At 45.1% G+C, this 20,542-nt stretch overlaps 2 protein-coding genes across 10 annotated transcripts in view; both read left to right on the forward strand.

Moving 5' to 3' along the window:
* The window catches only part of DEPDC5 (DEP domain containing 5, GATOR1 subcomplex subunit), a 42,274-nt gene extending 31,192 nt beyond the window's left edge, over positions 1-11,082 (forward strand). For all 9 annotated transcript variants that reach the window (XM_033075533.1, XM_033075532.1, XM_033075538.1 and 6 more), the window contains 9 exons: positions 100-177; positions 610-742; positions 1,547-1,655; positions 1,928-2,152; positions 5,949-6,118; positions 7,084-7,255; positions 8,278-8,338; positions 9,433-9,515; positions 10,269-11,082. In XM_033075533.1, the coding sequence (XP_032931424.1) occupies positions 100-177; positions 610-742; positions 1,547-1,655; positions 1,928-2,152; positions 5,949-6,118; positions 7,084-7,255; positions 8,278-8,338; positions 9,433-9,515; positions 10,269-10,564 (1,327 nt within the window). In that variant the 3' untranslated portion in view covers positions 10,565-11,082. The remainder of the gene's footprint in view (positions 1-99; positions 178-609; positions 743-1,546; positions 1,656-1,927; positions 2,153-5,948; positions 6,119-7,083; positions 7,256-8,277; positions 8,339-9,432; positions 9,516-10,268) is intronic.
* Positions 11,083-12,615: 1,533 nt separating this feature from the next.
* On the forward strand, positions 12,616-20,542 carry ANHX (anomalous homeobox). The gene is given in 8 exon segments (XM_033076017.1): positions 12,616-12,879; positions 13,497-13,621; positions 13,827-13,950; positions 14,820-15,006; positions 15,480-15,617; positions 15,882-16,178; positions 16,878-17,019; positions 20,341-20,542. Coding segments are annotated over 8 exon segments (1,467 nt in total). The 5' UTR covers positions 12,616-12,627.

The following is a 20,542-nucleotide window of genomic DNA, read 5'->3' on the forward strand; positions in this document are numbered from 1 at the left end:
GTCATTGTTGAGAAGAGAGAGCAATTTTCTTAAATGTACATGTTTGAACAAATCTGGCAGCTTTCTTGATTTTTGAATGTGCTTCTGTTTATTGCCCAGCTCTCAGCAGTGTTCGACAAGTGCTCTGACTTCCTCCTCCACTTTGGTAGAGATTCTTGAAGCCATGAAACACCCCACGTAAGTTTTTTATATAAATATGCTTAACATCTGATGAGGTGTTTAATAAGAGAACATGAGAAGTGGAATCACTCAAAGGAGAGTCAGCTGTTGAAGAGTTTTAAACTTCCTTTTGTTATTCAGTTCCAGACTCTCTAATAAGGAATTTTATAGAAATTGAGGTAGAAGCAAAGACTTCAATTATTAGTCCCAGAACCCTGTCAAATCAAGTATTCCCAGTAAGTCACTAAATGGCTGTCAATGTCAGCTCTTCATCTTGTTACCAAAAGCCAATGAGACATTACTCCAGAGGCACTGTGCATTTCTTGTCCTGAATTCTATCCTTCTCCCACTGCCACATTTCTTCTTTCCCCCAGCAGTGATTTTTGTCTTTGTTATTTAAAAGAGCTCTCGATCAGCCTGTGTTAACATGTGTGACTTGCTGTGCTTCAGCACAGGGATCCAGCTGCTCTCTGAACAGAAGGGCCTCTCCCCTTACTGCTTCATCAGTGCAGAAGTTGTGCACTGGCTGGTGAATAATGTGGAAGGGGTGCACACCCAGGCCATGGCCATTGACATAATGCAGGTAAGGAAACTATCTAGGAGCATATGGAGGGCCAGAAATGCCTCACTCTGTGAAGAAAGTAAAGTTTTAGAGCAAAGTATAGCAATAATTTCTGTTACTTATTAAAATCCTCTTATGGATAAGTATTGAAGGCAGTGTTCAACAGAATACGAGGTAATGATGACATTTTCTGGATTCCTTATCACAAAACAGCAACATATTCTTCACTACTAATACATTTTTTTTCTACTTACATGATGATGTACTTACCAAGTACTCTGCATTGTGTTGAAATTGAGGCACTGGGCTGTGATTTGGTTTTCCTTTCCAATAATTAGTTAATAAAGTTGTAATAAAACCAGCGTATGACCTTTCTGTTACAGATGCTGAAGCAGACACACTTTATGCAGGAACACTGCTTGTATTCATCAAGGGAGTTTTCTGTATTGAACTGTGTCAGGGGCAGAAAGTTGGAAATGTTCTGGAGTTCATTCCTCTGCTGAGATCCCATATCAATTAACAGAGAACTTAGAATGTTTCCAAACTCTTACCTTCTATAAATCCATCTATAAAACCAGAGCAGGGTATGGGAGGAAGACAGACATCTGTGGAAAGGTCAAATGTAATTTCTCAGGGAGATAAGAAATTGCTACATTTACTGAATATCAAGAGATAACTTTGCCAGTATTCTTGTTAGGCACATATCTGGACAAAAAGATGTCAAAGAAAAGAAAATTACTTCCTAATGTTCTCTACCGACCTTTTTATGTAACTGCAAGAGTGATTTCTTTTTTATCATGTTTGCTCTTTCTTTTTCTTGTTCAGAAAATGTTAGAAGAGCAGCTTATTGTCCATGCATCTGGAGAAGCTCTGCGAACCTTTATTTATGGCTTTTATTTTTACAAGATTGTTGTGGACAAAGAACCAGACCGAGGTCAGCATTGTCATGACAAGATTTTCCTCACTATCCCTTTGCATAATCACTGGGCTGCTCTTGATTCTTAGGGGTGCTGCAGCAGGAATGCGTTTTGAGAGCAGCCAAAACCACTGATCTCAAGAGACTGAGAAATTTGGCCTTTTTAATAAAAAAAAAAAAGAAAAAAAAGATAGCAAAGTAATTTTTATCCTGCCTCTTTTTCATCAAGAACTGCTTTTCTGAGTCTTGTCCACTTGTTTCTAACTGGACTTGCCCTTCCCCTTGTACAGTGGGGCTGCAGCAGCCTGCCATGTGGCACACAGCTGCCATGGATGACTTCTCAGCCTTCCAGAGGAAATGGTTTGAGGTGGCCTTTGTGGCAGAAGAGCTCCTGCACTCGGAGATCCCGGCGTTCTTCCTGCCCTGGCTGCCCAGCCGCCCCGCCTCCTATGCAAGTAGGCACAGTTCCTTTAGCCGCAGTTTCGGAGGACGGAGCCAGGCAGCTGCACTCTTAGGTAGATGCACAGCACAGGTGACAGCTGGGGAAGTTCCAGGGGATAGTTTGAAAGGGGAAGAGCAGCCAGCCAAGGGTATGATCTCACGTGGACCAGCAGTAAAGCTGCAAATTTCATGCTGGCCTTACAGTGTCTTGCATGTGGACTTGTTCTCATATGCTGGAGGTGTGTTTCACTGGCTGGGCAGGAAACTTTTATTCAGAGTACTGGAATACATTTAAAAAGTATTTCTTAAAATATTCCTTCTTCCTGAACCTCTGGAATTTAGGGAGGAAGATATTTTGTCTCCTTGCAAATCCAGAGAGACTTCACAACCTGTAAGGAGTATGGAGGTAAAAGTTGTGAGAACAGCAAAGCAACCAAACTGTTCTTTAAACTACATATCTTATTGCTTCCTAGGGGCAAAAGCCACAGTGAGGTCCAGATGTATTAGAAGTTTTCTGTGATGTGCTGGAGGCTTTTTAGCTAATGTGAACCAGACTCCTTACATTAATAAGTCTGTGAAGCCCAGCTGCAGATGATCCCTGTGGTATGGAAGCAGTAGGAAGATCTTGCTGCTGGGCAAGATCCCATTAGTATCTAATGTTCTCTGATGTGTGGAGAGTAACACTGACTGCCTCTAGCAGCCTGTGAAACACACTGGCTTGGGGACTGACCCTTTTGCTTTGTCAGCTTCTTGTTGCATTTCCAGGCCAGCCTGAGTCACTTGCTTTTGTTCTTCTTTCCTTGTTTAAGAGAAAAATTATTGCTGTGGAACTGCAACTTCAGGTTTATTTAGATGCCTCTGTTGAAAGTCTAGCAATTAAGGATAAAAAGAAAAATTTTGCTGTTCTCTTGTGTTGTATATTTGACCTTCTGAAGGAAAGTGCCTTACTGCTGGTGTATTATCTCTTAAACCTGAAGTTGTAGTAATCCTTGTATATTCTGAGAGCCTTGTTTGAAGAGGAACAGCACCAGAAATGGGAAAGCATTAAGGATAGGAAGTCTGAACTAATGGTTAATTCCCTGAAGTCAACACATGCAGGTTATTTTGCCTGTCACACGATAAATCTGTTGCCCTGGCTGTTATCCAGCCTCATTAGCTCAGTGGCTGGCCAGAGCTGAATCCTGAACACAGGCTGGCATCAAAGTATTGTGGGGGCTGGAGGCACTGGGGCCAGATCCTGTTCATGGTTTGATCTCTTACTCACTATTTAGCCTGAGAGAACCAGTTCACATTCCTCTGTCTGTGCTCTGCTGTGAGTTGAGAAGACAGACTCAGAGACCTGCACCCATGGAGATGAGTAGAAGTGTGTCTTAGTGTCCCCCTCACCTTTCATTTAACACCAACCAGGAAAAGAGTGTATTCCTGCAACATGTGGGTATTATACACCTGTGTAGCTCTCCTTTTCCTTTCAGTTGGGATTATGTCCATTTTACTATTTAACTAATTTGCAGCTCTTGAATGAGTGATAAATGCCTTCAGTTTGCTCTGACACAGTCTGGATTTTCCAGGAATTATAGTTTCTTGCAGAAAAATTGCATGTGAAAGTGTTTTCTTACAAAGGAACTGGTTTAAATGATGCTTCTGTGCTGTCCCTCTTCTAAACAGTATTCCAAAAAAACTTCAGCAGTTCATCTGAGGTAAAGAGCTTTACTAAACCCAGATGACCCCTGGTCCACGTGACTTCATTTGTTCCTCTCTTGGTCTTGATTAGGTTGTGGTTTTATTTCTTCCCCTCCCCACCTTCCCTAAATGTCAGGCTGTGACATAAAATTGCATGCAAGCATTGGGAGCTCTGGAACAAGCTCCATGTATCTCTCAAATCTTTATCCCTCCGAATTTCCCAATCACTTGCCCAGTGACTGTTCCCTTTCCCTTCCCAGTGGAAGTCTGACCTGTGATACAGCTAATCTTGTCCCTTTGATTTGTAGCAATGCATGCACTAGCACCTGTAGTCATGTATGTAGTGGAGTCTGTGACTGGAGAATAACCTGCCTGCTCCTCTCCGATTTGCTTAGTAAACCATTAGTTAAATACTCAGTAGTAGAAGACAATTGGGAAGCAGGTGAGTCCTCTTAAAGTCTGACCTATGGAAGCCAGAGTATATTCTCTTAAAACAAGTTGGTTTTAATCAGAAGCTTCTGAATTCAGACACATGGACACTTCTCATCAGTGTTTGATGTACTTTTGATTAGCTCACCTCATTGGACTGGGATCCTCTGGCTTTGCCTGTGAACTGTAGCTGCAGACAAGGCAGAGAGAGACAGTCCAGCCCCAAGAGGGAGTCTGCACTCTCTGGGAAAAGCAACAGTCTAAAGGGAGCAGGGAGCTCATTCTTCACAGTGTGCTACTTTGGGCACACTGGGCTGTGGTGTGCTGACCTCTTGGCTAATGACCAACACCTACCTGACTGAGCTGCTTTGGTTTCACAGCTTCCAGGATGTTGTTTTCCAACACTTTGTTACAAATTTGATACTATAACCTCCTGACTACAGTGTTGGTCTGACAATACCAGATCAACTCAGAAATTGCAAATGACACATTTCCAAAGACAAAAATGGGTCTTATTTATGAAACAAAACTGGGTGATGTTCTTTCATTTTTGTTGTGCTTTTATTTCTCATGTTCTATGCTGCAGTAATAGCAATGTAAAGGATCTCCTTATAACCTTGAAAGTGCCTCCAGGTAACTTGCAGTAGAAGTGAAGGTGGGAACTTTCCATCTATGTTGAGGAAGGATTTAAAAATATTTTTCTCTTTAAAACACCATCAAGGCATCAAAATATAAGATAATTTAAAAGCTGACCCTATAAAGGGGTCCACATCTACTTCAGCAAGAGAGAACCCATTCCTCATGCATGCAATAATAAAAAGGGCAGAAGTTTTGCCATAGAAGCCTTGCAGACCATTGTTTTTCATCAATTTTTTACAGAATTTTTACAGAAATGGTAAATTATGGATTTGTCTAAAGAAAATTTGAAAGTGATGGTGTGTTTCATAGCAGGACTTTGGTCTCCAAGTCAGGAGCTCTGGGTTCTGTCCCCAGCCTTGCAGTCCTCTGTGTGACACCAACCAGGTCACTTCCACTGCTGTACTTCTCCCCCTCTCCTGCCTGATACCCAAGGGTTTCTGTCACTGGGATGCTGAGGTGTGGGGCACAAAGGGAGCTGGATCTTGGGCACCATCCCAGCCCTTACTGCAAAGCTCTGGGAGCTGTTGCAGTGGTCAGAATGCTGCTGCATGTCTTGGCTGACTCTTTGTGCTTTTACAGAAAGTGTTGGATGTGCACTTTCAACAATGCGGTAATGTGGGATATTGATACGGGGTTAAAGAAACAAGAAGTTTAACTTCCAATCTCCTTTAGCTGTGGAAAGTCCTGGAATGCTGCTGCCCCATGTAACAGCACCCTCTTGTGATTTCTGGTGGAGGCATATAGAAATATTTGGAATGTTTTGGGCATGAAAAAGCTGGTGTTGTCTAGCCATGCTTAATTATGGCACCAGTTGCGTGTTGATTAACTGCTGGGTTCTTGGTTCTCTCTCCTTTTGCAGCTGAAATGTCTTTTGACTTCTTGGGGAGGTGATTCTGTAGCACATACCCCTGACATGAGAAATACTTCAGGATTTTTGTCTTTTGTGATCTGGATGAGCGGCATTCTGGGACTAATCTGCTAGCCCAAAAGTACCTGGGGAGGAATGGGAGGACAAATTCATTTCAAATGACTTATTTTGGTTCTTCTGTTCCCCTCACCCTGTGTGCTGCCTTCTCTTTGATGCCCTTGCTGAACACCCCTGGCTGTCCCCTGGCTGCCCAGCTGCCACGGTGCCCGAGCAGCGCACGGTGACGCTGGACGTGGATGTGAACAACCGCACGGACCGCCTGGAGTGGTGCAGTTGTTATTACCATGGCAATTTCTCCCTCAACGCTGCCTTTGAAATCAAGTTACACTGGATGGCAGTGACTGCAGCTGTTCTTTTTGAGATGGTGAGATCCTGGTGTTCTTTGACAGCCACAGAAATGCCTGTCTGGCCTCTGTATCCCTCAGACAAATGGGGACATTGTATTAGGGAGTCTTAGGGAGGGAGACAGTGACTTGCATCTGCCTTTGTTTCCATAAGTAATTTTCCTGCTGGTTGTTCGTGTTGCTGCATCTGGTCAGCATTTATCACACTATCTATAGTCATTCTGTCTGCAGGGGTGTGTTCTGCTTTTAGTGGGTTTTATGCACAGTGTGCAGAGATCAGCACAGGTCAAGGTGATAAATTTAAGTCCCCCTTAGGCAAATTTTAAGCCCTGAGCCAGGTCTTTGGAAAAAAATCTGTTTCACATTACATTCCTTCTATCCCCAAACCTTAAAACTTTAAATCTCAGTGGAATTGCTTTCATAACAGGGCTTTTCCAGGCAATGTGTTCTTCCTGCTCAGGAATGTTTTAGGGCTTTTTTAACTTGCTAAAACCATTTTGAATTGAAAACATGTCACTTTTAAAGTTTTAGATTAAATTTTTAGATTTCATTTTTAGATTTTTTTTTGTTTTCTCTAATGTAGCTTCTGTAAAACTTGAATTATTTAACACCAGGTTTTACCCCACCCAGCCAGACAGCACTGGGTAGTTGGTTTTGCTTTTATTTAAAATCAATTGCACTGTTCCAGTAAAGCAGAAGTGTTTAGCCACTGGTGATAAGTAGGCTGAATCAGTTCCTGAAAAATGTCCTATTTTAAAGTGCTCTCTGATTGATGGGGCACTTCAGAAAAAGGAAAGCCTGATGTCTTGTGCTTGTACTGCTTTACTTGCAAGGATGTTGGTGTGCCTGCCATGCAGAGCAAGCTGAGCCTGTGGAGAATTGAGCATGTCTGATCTATTCTTGGGGAATGAGTTGCTCTTATGCACAGAAGTGCCCTTCATCAGCTGGCATGTGTGTATGATTCATTGTTTGAATTTCTTCTCAGGTTCAGGGCTGGCACCGCAAAGCCACGTCCTGTGGGTTCCTGCTGGTCCCGGTCCTGGAGGGCCCCTTTGCTCTGCCCAGTTACCTGTATGGGGACCCCCTTCGAGCCCAGCTCTTCATCCCACTCAACGTGAGCTGCTTGCTGAAGGAGGGCAGTGAGCATTTGTTTGATGGTAAGAAATGCCCTTTCTTTGACCCCTGAGGAGACTTTGTGCAAACAGGTCACTGTTGGCATGTAGCTGACCTAAAGAAGTTCTTCACCAGCCAGCCTTAGGGGGCTGAAGGAGCTGTTTTTACAGTTCAGCAGCCCCTCAGGAAGGAGGTACTGGAGGAAGCTGTGCTGGGCTGATTGTGGGCAGCAGGAAGCACCAACACACAGGAAGGGTGGTCTCCCCAGTGCTGCTTGCCCTGCACACCATTACAGAGCCCATATCCAGTAGCTGTTGTGTTTGACAGACTCTTGTGTCTGTTTTGCTGGTAGACCTACAGCTGCTCTGCATTTGTATCCTGCATTTGTTTATTCTCCCCCTCCCTAAGACTGGGCTTTCACCACTGCCATCCCTCTTTTGTTGTTGCTATGGTTACTTTAATGGTAAGTGTTTGCACATGAGATTAGGCAGAGAAACTGCAATCTGCTTTTCTGCAATGTGACCTCGCCCTTTGCAATGAGCCTGATGTGGTAAACCTCAGGTGGAACCCCAAGACCAGAGAACTGTCCCCATGCAGAGGAGGGCAGAATTGCATCATGAGAAGGGACAATTAGCAAAAGGCTCAGTTTTAAAATAGTAAATACGATATTTTCATTAACCCTTGACTCAGTGTCCAGGTGTAGCTGTACAATGAATGTGACAAATCGATATGCTGTGAGGTCACCATAACCCAACTGACTGAATTAAATATTTTCAGAGCACTCTTGTGATACACAGCAGCCCACTCTTCTTCCTTGCCCCCTCCCACACCCCCCCTTTATGTTCCTCTCCATCTCAGAAGACACAAATAATAAATTCAGGGATGAGTCTGCTACTGGGGTGTACAAGACACACGTCTAAGAGACCGCTGACAAAAAATGTGACTGAAAGAAATGGCTAGGGGAAAAAAAAAGAGTGCACAGAGGCCTCCTGAGGAAAACTGAAGTCTTGAAAAGGAATGGAACAAAGCAGATTTACTAGATAATTGTTACCCTTTTGTATTTCAGGCTTTGAACCAGAAACATACTGGGACCGAATGCATCTGCTGCAGGAAGCAATAGCACACAGGTGTGTCTGCAGTGCAGTGAGTGACCAAACAGGTCCTGTCTCCCTGGACACTGTGGGATGGCCTGTGCTGAGCCCTGAGCCGCTTGGCTTCTGTGCTGTCTGCATCTCTGAAGTCTGCTTACAGACTGTTAGACTAAAACACAGCCCCATGCCCAGAGGTGGTTCTGTGGGTGCAAGGGGCAGCTGTGGGGTGTTTCAGCCTGTCACTCCTTAGGAGCCATGCTGTCCTAGGGAGAGCCTTGCCTTTGGAAAGTGCCTGTTATCCTAAGTTAGGAGCAGAAAGACTGTAAGTAGATTCTTCCTGAGAAGAGACAGTTATTTCCTTCTTGTATATTTAGGACAGTCTTGAACTGGATGACACCTGAGGATTTACAATAGGCAGGAGACTGCAGTGAGAGCTCTACAGAGGAGGTTGGGCCCAATTTAAGAAGGAATTGTTGGAAGCTTTGGATGCTATCTAGCCTTATCCGTTTGTGTGACTGAGCTGCCAGTTTCTTTCATGATGTTGCTGCCAGGGTTTTTTTCATGACAGAGAGGGCTGCCTTTTGTGATGGACTTTAACTTGAAAATCAGCTTTTGTTAGTTTAGAAAACAGGAGACGAACAAGTATCCTACAAACATCAGAGAACTGCCAGGTAAGCTGCTTGAAGTTCTGCATGGAACGTTGCACATCATGAAAATAGTAATGTTGCAGCTTCACACATGCCCAGGGAATGTCTGTCTTACTATTGCTCTTCTCTCCCTGGTGTGCAGGTGCTCTATTTTGTCAGAAACTACTTGGAGCTGCTGCTCTTGTTTCCAGCTCAAGTGGGACAGGGAGCAGTGTGGGGTGCCAGGCCTGAGCAGTGTGGGGTGCCAGGCCTGAGCAGTGTGGGGTGACAGGCTTTCACACTGTATCTGGCAGGGGCAGAGAATATTTGGAGAGGTCAGCTCAGCTCTCTTCATCCTTCTTCCTTTTGCCTTCAGGCCATAAGAAAGGGATAGTGCAAGCCTCTGGTGCCCCTGCCTTTGGCTGAGGAATCCTACCTGGAATGGCTCTTTTTATCTTTTTGTTTTCTTTTTTTTTTAAATTCTCCTTATCTCTGTTTCTTTAGATTTGGGTTTGTACAAGATAAATATTCAGCATCTGCATTCAACTTCCCAGCAGAAAATAAGCCCCAGTATATCCATGTCACAGGTGAGCAATATTTGGGAGGGTGTGTGGCAAAGAGGAGGTTATTACAAACAAGAGAACCATTTTACATGTGGTTTGTGTTTGATGTCAGTGATGTTGGTGCTGTTCTGTCCCTAACCAGACAAGTAGGTGTGTCAGACCACACAAACCAGAAAGCTGGAGGGGCCAGTATAAAAAACACAAAGTATTACTGCTAATAAATGGTGTTGGTTGGAAATCTTGCTTTACAGTGGCTCTGAAACTTTTCTTTCCAGAGGATTAGGAAATTTTAAAAAATAAGGCAAAGCTTATTCCAAGGTCCATGTAAATAAATGTGTACCCAGAAGCTAGGAGGAGGGAAAGGTGTTGGGACAAGTTAGTGCCGTGTTCTCATGCTTAAGGTCTGTTGTAGATGCATCTCTACCCATACAAATCGTGTGGGAGACAGATCAAGCATTTAGGGTCCACTTGCTGAGACATGGGAACAATGACAGGAAGGCAGTGTTTGGAAAATTGCAGTAGAGAATAGAAACTGATGGGAAGTTAGCAAGATGGATCAGAGCCTGCGTCTGTGCTTCATTCTGTGCTTGTAAGAGAAAGGCAGACAAGGTGTGCTCCCTCTGGGTGGTCTGGTGTTCAGTAACAAGTAGCACCCAAGAGCCAAAGGGGAAACATGTATCCCATTTTCTCCTGCTGAAAGGCAATTAAAGGAAACTCAGGCTCCCGCAGTGAGGAGGGAGGTGTGCCTCAGCCTGAAGTGCTGTGTGTTTCCTGCAGGGACGGTGTTTTTGCAGTTGCCGTATTCCAAGCGCAAGTTTTCCAGCGGGCAGCAGCGGCGCCGGCGCAACTCCACGAGCTCCACCAACCAGAACATGTTCTGTGAGGAGCGCATTGGCTACAACTGGGCCTACAACACCATGCTGACCAAAACCTGGCGCTCCAGCGCCACTGGTGATGAGAAGTTCGCAGACCGGCTGCTGAAAGACTTCACAGATTTCTGCTGGAACAAAGACAGCCGGCTCGTTATGTTCTGGACTGATTGTCTGGACAAGATGCATGCTAGTGCTCCCTGAGTAGGGTTATATCTCTTAGGGAGACAGCTAGAAGCTTTACCTTGTGGCAAGGAAGTAGAAGTGAAGAGTCTCTCTGTTGGATTCATATTGAGGCTCCAAGAGGACCTGAGCAATATTGCTGTTGATATTCAACAGAATTTGATTAAGTGCTTGGAAAAAAAGAATTTAAGGTCTTGGCTTGCCAGTATCTATCACCTGACCTCAGCTTGGTTTCAAGTAGCTACAGTCCTTGATTGCCAAAACTTCAGTTAGAGCAGAGGTAAAGGAGTGAGAGTGCAAGTGATTTTCAAGGGCAGTTGGATTCAGCACAGTGGTGGTATCAGCTTCCCTCACTGGGAATGTTCGGTGCCCTTGGCATCTGAATGTGCCTGTCAGCAGCCTGCCCCTTCCCCTTCCAAGGTGTACCTGATTGTGTGAATATGTAAGATAAGATGTGAGAGATGCTTGTTAAATTTTCATACATGTAAAATAAGTAAAATGCAGAAAATAAAGTGACCTGATGTTTTGTTGTAACTCTACAAACAGCAGTGAAGAATTGGTGAGTAAAAGAAAGCAATTGCCAAAAGAAAATGCTGCTTTCTATGTTCAGCTCAAAGTTCAGGGCTGGGGCTTTGTCTTGTAATTGTGCAAGATTTTCTGTCTTCATGTCTGGATCTAGAACGGTGTCACTCAGCAGGAGCAGGAAGCCAGTTACTGTCTTGCAAGGCCAGCAGCAAAGCCTAAGGAGTAATGGAGGGCCGCTGAACACAAGTTACCGCTGGGGGTTCTGGACAGGTTTCTACAATGTGTCTGCGTGCCGCACGGGAAGCTGCCTGCGCTCGAGTATTCGCCCTTTGTCTTTGCCGGGCCTGGGCACGAGCCGGTGATTTAGTGCGGGCTCCCAGGGGTCACGGCCGTGCCTCCGGGCTGCTGGCTCCTGCTGGGACATGGCTCCTCATTGTTACACGTCCTCGAGAAAGCGAAGTCAGGGAAGGACTGACACCTTCCCCGTCGTGGTCGGGTCTGATTCAAGGCAAATCATAGCTGCTTCAGTTTTTTAATCCCCTAAACTGAGTCGGGATGATTCATCTGTTTTTAGACAGCACCCACTTACAGAGGTGGGTTTGATCCGTGTGCCTCTTCATTCAGTCATTCTCAGTGTGTCAAAATTATCAGTGCTCGTCTGATCCCCTTCAGTCACTTAAAAATACTCTACTATGGAAGGAGCTGGCTGCCATCTATTCTATACCATTCTGCATCCATTCTGCACTCCGGCCTTCGCTGTGCCCGGGGTGAAGGCAGTCTGGAGCCCCGCCGGGGCGGGGTCTGGAGCCCGACGGCGGCTCCGCACCTGACCCCGCCGTGCCCTGGGTTCCGGGGCGCGCCGGGGCGGGGAGCGGGACCGTGTGCGGGGAGCGGGAACCTGAGCGGGCATCGGGACCCTCTCCAGGGATAGGGACCCTCTCCAGGGATCGGGACTCGAGCCTCGCTGCGGGAGGAAGGGCACGGGGCTGTCCCTCACCTCGCAGCTATTTCACAGCCATTTCACAGCTTTTCCCCTCCACTTTGTCCGGCGGGGCGGGAGCTGGCCCAAGGGTGCGGTGTCATTGAGGGGATTCCTTCTCTCAGGAAAACGGGTGAGAAACAGCCCCAACAAGGGTTTTACATTTTACAGTAAGTGCCCAGGCTGCCCGGGCCTGTCAAGTGCCATTTTGGATAAATTTTACCAGATTAATTTCGTCTGAATGTCTCTGGACTTAATGGTTCGGTAGTTTTAACTTGTAAGCAGTGGATGTAAATCCTAGAGGTAGTCTCTGAGTTTTGGGAGAAGTTTAATATGTCTTTCTGAGCTCAGTTTTCTCAAACGCAAACCTGGTGTGTCTTTAGCTTTTCAGGGCTCTTTTAGGCCTAGTTTTATTTTAAGCATTTTGAGGTCCTTAGACTGCTTTTAACAGCACAGTGAATTTCTTTCCATTTAAAAAAAAATAGAAAAGCATACCATAGAAGCTAAAAATAGGTGATGAAGAGTTTTTATCTAACCACAACTTTGTGCATTGCATAGAAAAAGCTTCCAACAGGACACGATGATGAACGAGTTCATGGCCATGTTAAAGAAGAATGAAGATGAGCATCCCCCGCCCAGGGAGCTGTTGAATCTGGCAGAACAGCTTTGCCGGGAGCTCGAGAGCTCATCCCCTAGTCTGGAGAAGCTGGTTGAAGCCATGACAGAAAGCAAAAATAAGAGATATTTTCTCACTAACATCCATGTTGTCAAGGCTTTTGTGTCTGTTCATATCCATAAAGGGCAACATGATGCAGCCTGCAGACTCCTGGAGGTAGGGATGGGTTCTTCAGTTCTTCATGGAAACAAAAAGCCATGGTAGAAAAGCAGCAGTTAGAGCTGTTAGTGCAGAAGTACCTAAACTGCAGCACATGGAGCATTTCCAGCTTGTGTGAGGCAGTGGAAGATGATAGGTGTGCATTGGTGACCTGAAATACAGGACAAAGCCTTTGCTTTGCACTTAATCAGCCAAAGGGACAAAGGTAACTGGGTGATTATGGGGTTGGTTGTAGCAGGATTTTTGTTCTGCTGTGGTGGTTCTTGAAGTTTTTCATAATCTTAGGCTCAGGACATGAGAGTATTGGGAAGCCCAAGATTAGGTGGCTTGGCAGGGTGGAATATATGAGGAAGGCTGGATGGTGTCACTCAAGGTGAGGGATTTTTGGCCTTCTAAATCTGGTTATGTAGACCTTTTCACCAGGGGAAAAGAAGGAATTAGGCAACTCCCTGTGTACATGAGAGAAGGTACAGTGAGCCATATGCCTAGATAATGTTACTAGCTCTGTCAAACCAGTAGGAATCCCTGAGTAAATTTCTGTTGAGGGTTTTCTCCATTATACACAGTCTGAGTGACTCTCTGGAAAGGTTTGCTTACTTACAGTTTTGTTTTAGTATTGCAATGCAGAAGAGAAGAAAGAGCTGGTGCAGCTTTGGCATGAGATTCACTACCGGAGACTTATGGAGAAACAAAGGACAGATGTTCTGACAGCACTGCAGAAATTCCGTTGCAGGAAGAGGTACTGCATCATGGGGAAACGAGGTTTTTTCTCTGCAGTTTTCAGATGCAAGGGCTACAGATGCAGAGGCTGGTTTTACACCTCAAGATGCAGCATCTTAGAGCTTGATTTTTCTTGGTATTTTGACCACTTGTGGCAATGTGGGAAAATTCCCATGAGTTATTCCTTTTGGATCCTTTGTAATCCCATTTTCTCCTGTGTCCAGGCATCCTCCACCTAGTTCCCTTTGTCCTGAAGGTTTGAAGAGTCGAAACTATTCAGAACAAGTACGCCAGCAGCTGCACAGGTTTGCTGCAGAGGTGACAGCAAATCCAGACAAGAAACAGCGGGTAGGGATGTGTTAGGGACACTTCAATTAAGTTTCTTGGTCACAGAAAAGCGGGATACTGTGATCAGGAGTCTATAACTGGTTTAATTTCCAAATCCTTGTTTTCAGAAGGCTCGTTGGGGTTGGGATTCCTCATGTTTGAGCTTTCCCTAATGGTTTCTTTTAAAAATCATCAGGTTCATGCTAAGTAATTTCTTTTGCTGTGAACAGAACACTGAGGGACAATAAATTCCTCACTGGGTTTTTAACAGTTCTAATTTTGTAGTGATTGAACATAGGCAGCCAAACAGCCATCACTCAGCAGAGCTCTATTACAATGATAAATAGTTCTGACTTAACTGAGTAACACCCTATATAAAATTGCACTTTGTTTACCAGAACATATTTTGTGCTGACTTTTCAAATGCTGGTAATTTGATGTGATAACACAATAGGCTGTGTTGGTGTGTGCATGGATCTACCTTCTTTGGACTGGGACAGATTTGTAATGGAAGAGATGTGTGAATTAGATCAATAGGCACTGCTGATCACTACCTTGCCAGGTGAAGGCTTCAGACTTCAATGTCTGCCTTTGTGAAGCTGTTGTCATTCTGTGAGAAGAGCATGCTTTGGTGAGGGCAATATAGAATAGCAGTGGCTTCCTCAGCAAATAAATTGTCTGGGAGTGCAGAGTGGAATTTGTGTTTTCTATTAACTCTGAGTTTATAAAATGGTCTCTTCAATCAGATCCATGCAGACCTATTGGACACCTAGTGAGTAAATGGCTTTGGAAGGTGTTTTGCTGGACTGCTTTTGGAATTAAAGGGAAATGCCTGATTATTTGGATGTGATTTTCTTTCCTTTGATTTCTCCCTGTGCCTGGGTTTGCAGGAGGCACTGGCTCAGGACATGGACCTGCAGCCAACCCAGGTCTATAATTGGTTTGCAAATTATCGACGACGTCAAAAATCCCGCCGCCGTGATACAGAAAAGCTCAACAATTCACATCCTGAGAGCGCTTTGGCTTCCCACACAAATGAGCCACAGGATAAAGAATCCAACACTCCACAAACTGCAGGTTTGTCTCTTGCTAATGGGTTCAGGATGTAGTCCAGAGAGGTGAAAATCAATTTTAAATTCCCTCAGGAAGGGAAGGATATTGCTTCTTCAGAACAGTATTATGTACTGATGGATCAAGTGGATTCTAGAGGACTCTGCTTCTGTGGAGTGCCTCATTGTTTGGCTCCAGGCTGTCACTCCAGAGGAGCAGACACTGCTAAGGCCTTGTGCAATGACAGGTGAAAAGAGATGCCTGGCTTTAAAGAGGCACCAAATGAAAGCAAATGCATTGGAAGCATTAGGTTTTAGCTCTCAGATTCTGGAATCAGGGCAGTGTACTCCAGGAAAACCCAGTATTTCCATGTCCTTCCACAGACATGCAACCGAACTTCAGTCACAGGGAACACAGGGGTCTTTCTGCATTTGGCAGATCAGACTTGTTTTGTAGCCTTTTGGAATAATCATTAGTGTTGTTTCACCTGCACTTTTCAGATGGATCTTGTGTGGGCATCAGCCCTGAGCAAATGGAGATAACTCTATTTCCCTGTGAGCCAGGATGGGAGCAGCCAGCTGCACCTATGTATCAGCCTCCTGCAGGATTATATTTAAAGATGCTGGAATCCAGGTGATGTATGGCATCTTTACAGTGACCATTCAGAAACGAAGCAACATTTAAATGTATTCATGGAACCGACTTGTGCGTCGGTTCTACAGGGACATCACTTATGAGCCTTGCCACCTCTGATGGAAATGTTCATGTCCAGTCAGAGCAGCTCCTCTCCCAGCTGTGACAGGCAGGATTCAGAGGTTTAGCTGGGAGTCCCCTTTTGGCAAAGCAAAATCTCTAACTGATTCATTTTCTCCATCACTGCAGCGGTATGAGCAGCATTGCAGCTCAGAGCCCTGAGCTGTGTGAAGCTGGAACAAGCACGGCTTTGTACAACACTCCCAGTGCTGAACAACCTGTACCTTCTGGCACTGGGGCTGGGATGGAAGCAGGAGCCTGCTTTGGCTCTCCTGTGCTGCTGCCTGGAGAAGCAGTGACCGGGGCTGCTGCCAATCTCCAGCAAGGGAGCTTTGTCGTGTACTCTTACGAGTTCCATCCCTGCCTGAATTATTGCCTGCCCATGTGGTGGGCCCCTTACAGCACCCCTGAAGTCTCTGGCTCTGTGTGGACCCCAGGTGTAGAAGGTTAGTAAAACTACCAGATTGTTGACTCTAAGACTTTCCAAGCTTCTCTTCCCATTGTTGTAAACACTCTTGCTCAATTAAGTGTCCTGATGAAGGAGAGCAGGGCCTATTTTGACTTTTGAAGTTCTACTTCCATGGTAGTTCAGTGAGAAAATCTGTTCAGTTAAGGTGTCAAACCAGATGTTCTTACCTACTCTTTTGCCTAAATTGTAACCACTTCCACAAGATAGTGGGGGGTTCTTTTTGGTGTTTCCACTGAGAGAGTCCCTCCAGGTGTTGTCTGCTCACCTTGTCCTTTTGCAAGCTTGTGGGTTTTTAATGCCTGTCATCAATAAGATATTGCCTGAGAAAAGTCTGGAAACTTCGTCACTGTGATGTGGTGCTTGTCTTCAAGCACATGTTCTTACTTTCCTTTCTCCCTCTTGCTATTTTTTCTCTCTTCCTTTTTGTCTTCTTCCTGTCCTATCTTGTTCAGCATTCCCACCATCTCTTTTCTTCTCCCTGTTCTTCAGAATAGGCTTGATAGGATGCGTAAGTGATGTCCACTGGCTTTTGCCATAGGTCTGTAGAGCAGGAAGGGCTGTAACTTCACCCAGGCTCTGGTGAATGTGGAGCAAGGAGAGAAGGAATAGCTAGGTCAGAGGTTGGGGCCATGTTAACTGTATCTGTACTTGTGTTTAATATAAGCATTTATTTCAGCAGGTGTCACCTTGAGCACAGTCCCTCAGGGTGGCTGTGTTGAAGCCAGCTCAGAAAGAATCATTCAGCAGTCAGATTTACAGGATGAAAGCTTAACCCTTAGAGGAGGACAGCTAGGGACCCTGGAATCTATTCCCCACAGGTAAAGGGAGGGAAAGCACAGGGCTGGCTAAAGGCAGGAATAAAAATTACGCCGAGTCCAGCCATGTCTTGATACCCTGTTGAAGAGAGTTGCAGAAGTACTGACATCTCATTTCCAGGGACTGCTTCTCCTTGTGTCCATCCTTCTTTCCCAGTATTTATCTCTGTGCATGGGTAGTGGTGTCTAAGTGTGTATATGTGTGTGTGGGACAAAGGAGGTTTGGAAGCAGCCTAATCAGAAAATATATGACCCTTTGTTTTTTAGGCAGGTTCAGTTTCTGAGCTATGTGCTTGGTTTTGGCAGAAAAGCATAACCTGTACTGATCCAGTGAGGACTGGTTCTGTGGGCTGGGCTGGTAGGGCCTGTACTTAATCCTAAAATAGATTTTGTAGCTTCACAACCTCATGACAAGATTATTCCATACTGCAAGCTTTCCAAATTGGAAGACGGAAAGACAGGCACTGTTCTCTCTTTCTGTTTTCCACGTATAACAAAGGTTTCAGATTTTCCCTGGGAATTGACATAAATTCAGAGAATGCAAAACAACAAAAATTCGTGCCATTTTCCATAAGTTATACAACTTCCATAGTGTTACATAAAAATAAACACTGCCAGACATTATGGGCTTCCTTTCATTTACTGATCTGCAAGACAGACCAGGAGCAGCAGCCCCATTTTATAACCTGTCTGCTTAACACTGACCACAGTTTGTGCCAGCATGGCACTGTCAGTGTGTCAAAAAGGCAGGTAGAAGAAGCTTTATTCCCACTTTAAAAGTTATGAAGCAGAGGCACAGAAGGCTTTGTAGCTTGTTAAACAACAAGTAAATGCAGTGATTCACTGGAGATAAAGATTGGTGAGCTTTGGCCCCAGTTCCCAGCTGAAAACATTTCTGCCTTTTACCCCTGTTTCCCACTTGGCCTGGTGCCTTGTTCACACTCATGTCTGACTCCTTGCTCTGAATTACTGGGGAGAGCCCAGGTCAGGCATTGTAAACCTCAGGCTGTGTTTTAGGATTCACAGTTTTAAACAGTGATTAAAGATCATGAAAGGTCATCAAGGCTTGCTGGCAATATTTTGGCTGGATCTAAAATTGAATGTTCTGACTGTGGAGTGAGCTCATGTTTATTTTAAAATAAGTTCTGCCAGTAGAAGAAATCTATGGTGAATGTCTCCTTGTTGGGTATGTCAGTGTGCCAGGCATCCACACATCCTTTATCATATTCCTATGAGGGCAGGACTTGCTGCTTTGTTGGCACCTTTTTGGTGAGGACATATTTGCAAACCTTGATGTCCTCAAAATTCCATGAATGCTATGGAACATCAGTCTTTTTCAGAAGTGAGTGCTGAAATTGCAGCCTAAGCATCAATTTCATTTTGCAATTTCTCTCTAGGGAACCAGGAGAGCTCATGTGGGTAATCTTGGGTAAGATCACTGCTCAGTGAGTGAGGATCACCTGTGTTATAAGGCAGAGCCCTCTAACAGAGTTAGAGAAGAGTATTGTTACCAGAGTCCTCCTGAGCAGTCATGGTGCAATGAGCATCAGTCCTCTGGGGACTTGTGGGGGCCACAGATCAAACTGTGAGGCAAATGAGTGTTGCTGTCCTGGAAGGACAGGGCAGTGGCATTATCCCAGTTTTAGAGGTAAGAGTAACACAAAGAGAAGGAAACTACTTAGCCAGGATCACCTATCTGGAGTGGACTCAGTGTTATGTTCTGCTTGCTTCCTGAGCACTGAGATAGAGGTACAAGTCTGCCCAAGTGCCCTTAATCTGCTTGTCTGGTTTTTAAAGATGCTCACCTGGAAGGGACACGGCCTCAGAGCTTATCAGAACAATTCCTGTTGATTTCTTTCATGGGCTTTTTACAGCCACTCCTACGCACTTGGGCTGTGTCCAAACCTCTTCTGATGTACAGGGCTGTGAGGTGGGAGTGTGAGAGGGAACCAGGCTGGAAGCTGACTGTCTCCATCTGCTTCTGCTGCTTGAGAGGAGGGTTTGATCCAGCAAGCAGACTGGAAGTCCCTGTGGGACACCAAACAGATGATCCCCTTTATAGATAAGTGGTGCTATATCCTCTTCACTCTGCAAGTCAGGACAGGTGGAATGTAGCCCAGCTAATGATTCTTGCAGAGTGGAAATCTTGTCCCTTCCATTTCAGAAAGAAAGGCACACTGAGCTCTGTGGAGCAAGGCATTCTGTGTTCATGAGCCAGCATATTGATTTAGAAAATGTCAGTGCTGAGATGTTCATGGGAGCTTCCAGTTTCTGCCTGCATTTCTGGCATTCCAGCTCAGAGTGCTGGGTATCCACCTGCTCTTAGGCTCTCCCCTCTGACAGCCCAGCATCCTGACACCAGCAGGCAGCAAGTCCCAAACCCACCAATGGAGGCTACTTTGTGGCATGTTGCATAACTGAATTGCAGAACCCGTTGCTAAGGGTGCAGTGCATGTCGGTGTAAGTGGGCTGTGAAACAGCATGAGACAAATTCTTGAGAGGGTGGGAGAGGGAGTTGAGCCCATTTGTCATTAGGAAATGTGACTCTCTGAATGCAGCCTCCAGCAGAGGAGTCCCAAGGCTGGTTGCTGGAACCTGGGGAGTATTCCAAGGAAGGGCAACTTGACACTTACTCTGTTGGTTCTTTTTTCCTGTACTCTACTAGTGGGCACCTCTTGTCTGGGTCTGTATGGACACTCACACCTTGGGCTATGCCTGGTGGTGGTATGGGCAGCATTGTTGCCTTAGAGGGACTTTTGAGTTGGTGATGATGAGAGTTGAGATGTAATGAGAGAGAGCATCCCATTGTGCATTCTTGAGTACCCAATGTCTGCTACTTGACCCAGTGCCCACAGACTGATCTGTTTTGAGAGGCTGGCAGAGCCTCCAGGGGACTGTGGATGGGGAAGCTGTGTCCCCAGACTCCACTGGTGGCCTTGGAAAGCTGTAGCAGAAGCATAGCCAATGTTGTGTCTATGTCTAAAGCCACATATTTTGACTATTAAAGTCTCTGCTTTTGAAACATGTTCCAGGAGTGAGATGTTTCGGTAGATACCTCCTTATTTGTGGATAGAATTTTGGGCTGAAGGAAAATTGCAAATTGAGATGTGATTCCCTGTATACTGCTCCTGGTCAGGGCAGTCTTCCCACTGCAGAACCTGCATTTTCAGGTCATAACAATTTTGAGAAACAGGGCAGGTGTGTAGACAACAGAACTCTATCAAACGAATAGTCTTGCCAACAGCCCCTCTTATCCTGCTCCAAAACATTACAGCAAGTGGCAAATAGAGCATAAATGCACTTGTGTATAATATTTTTTTCCAGTTCCTCTCAGACTGTGTTGGATGAGCCTCAGTGCCCACCTGTTTCTGAACCCTGTGTGGAAGAAAACCAAGCCTTGGGACAAAGCCAGGTAAGAACACACCTAAAGTTCAGAGAAAGGAGCTCTACACACACTCCCCTGCAGCTCTCTCAGAGGAGATGTGAAATTTCATATCATATTTAGTATAAAACATGTTTGATCTAA

The sequence above is a fragment of the Catharus ustulatus genome, chromosome 18 (assembly GCF_009819885.2).
Source record: "Catharus ustulatus isolate bCatUst1 chromosome 18, bCatUst1.pri.v2, whole genome shotgun sequence".
Lineage (NCBI taxonomy): Eukaryota > Metazoa > Chordata > Aves > Passeriformes > Turdidae > Catharus > Catharus ustulatus.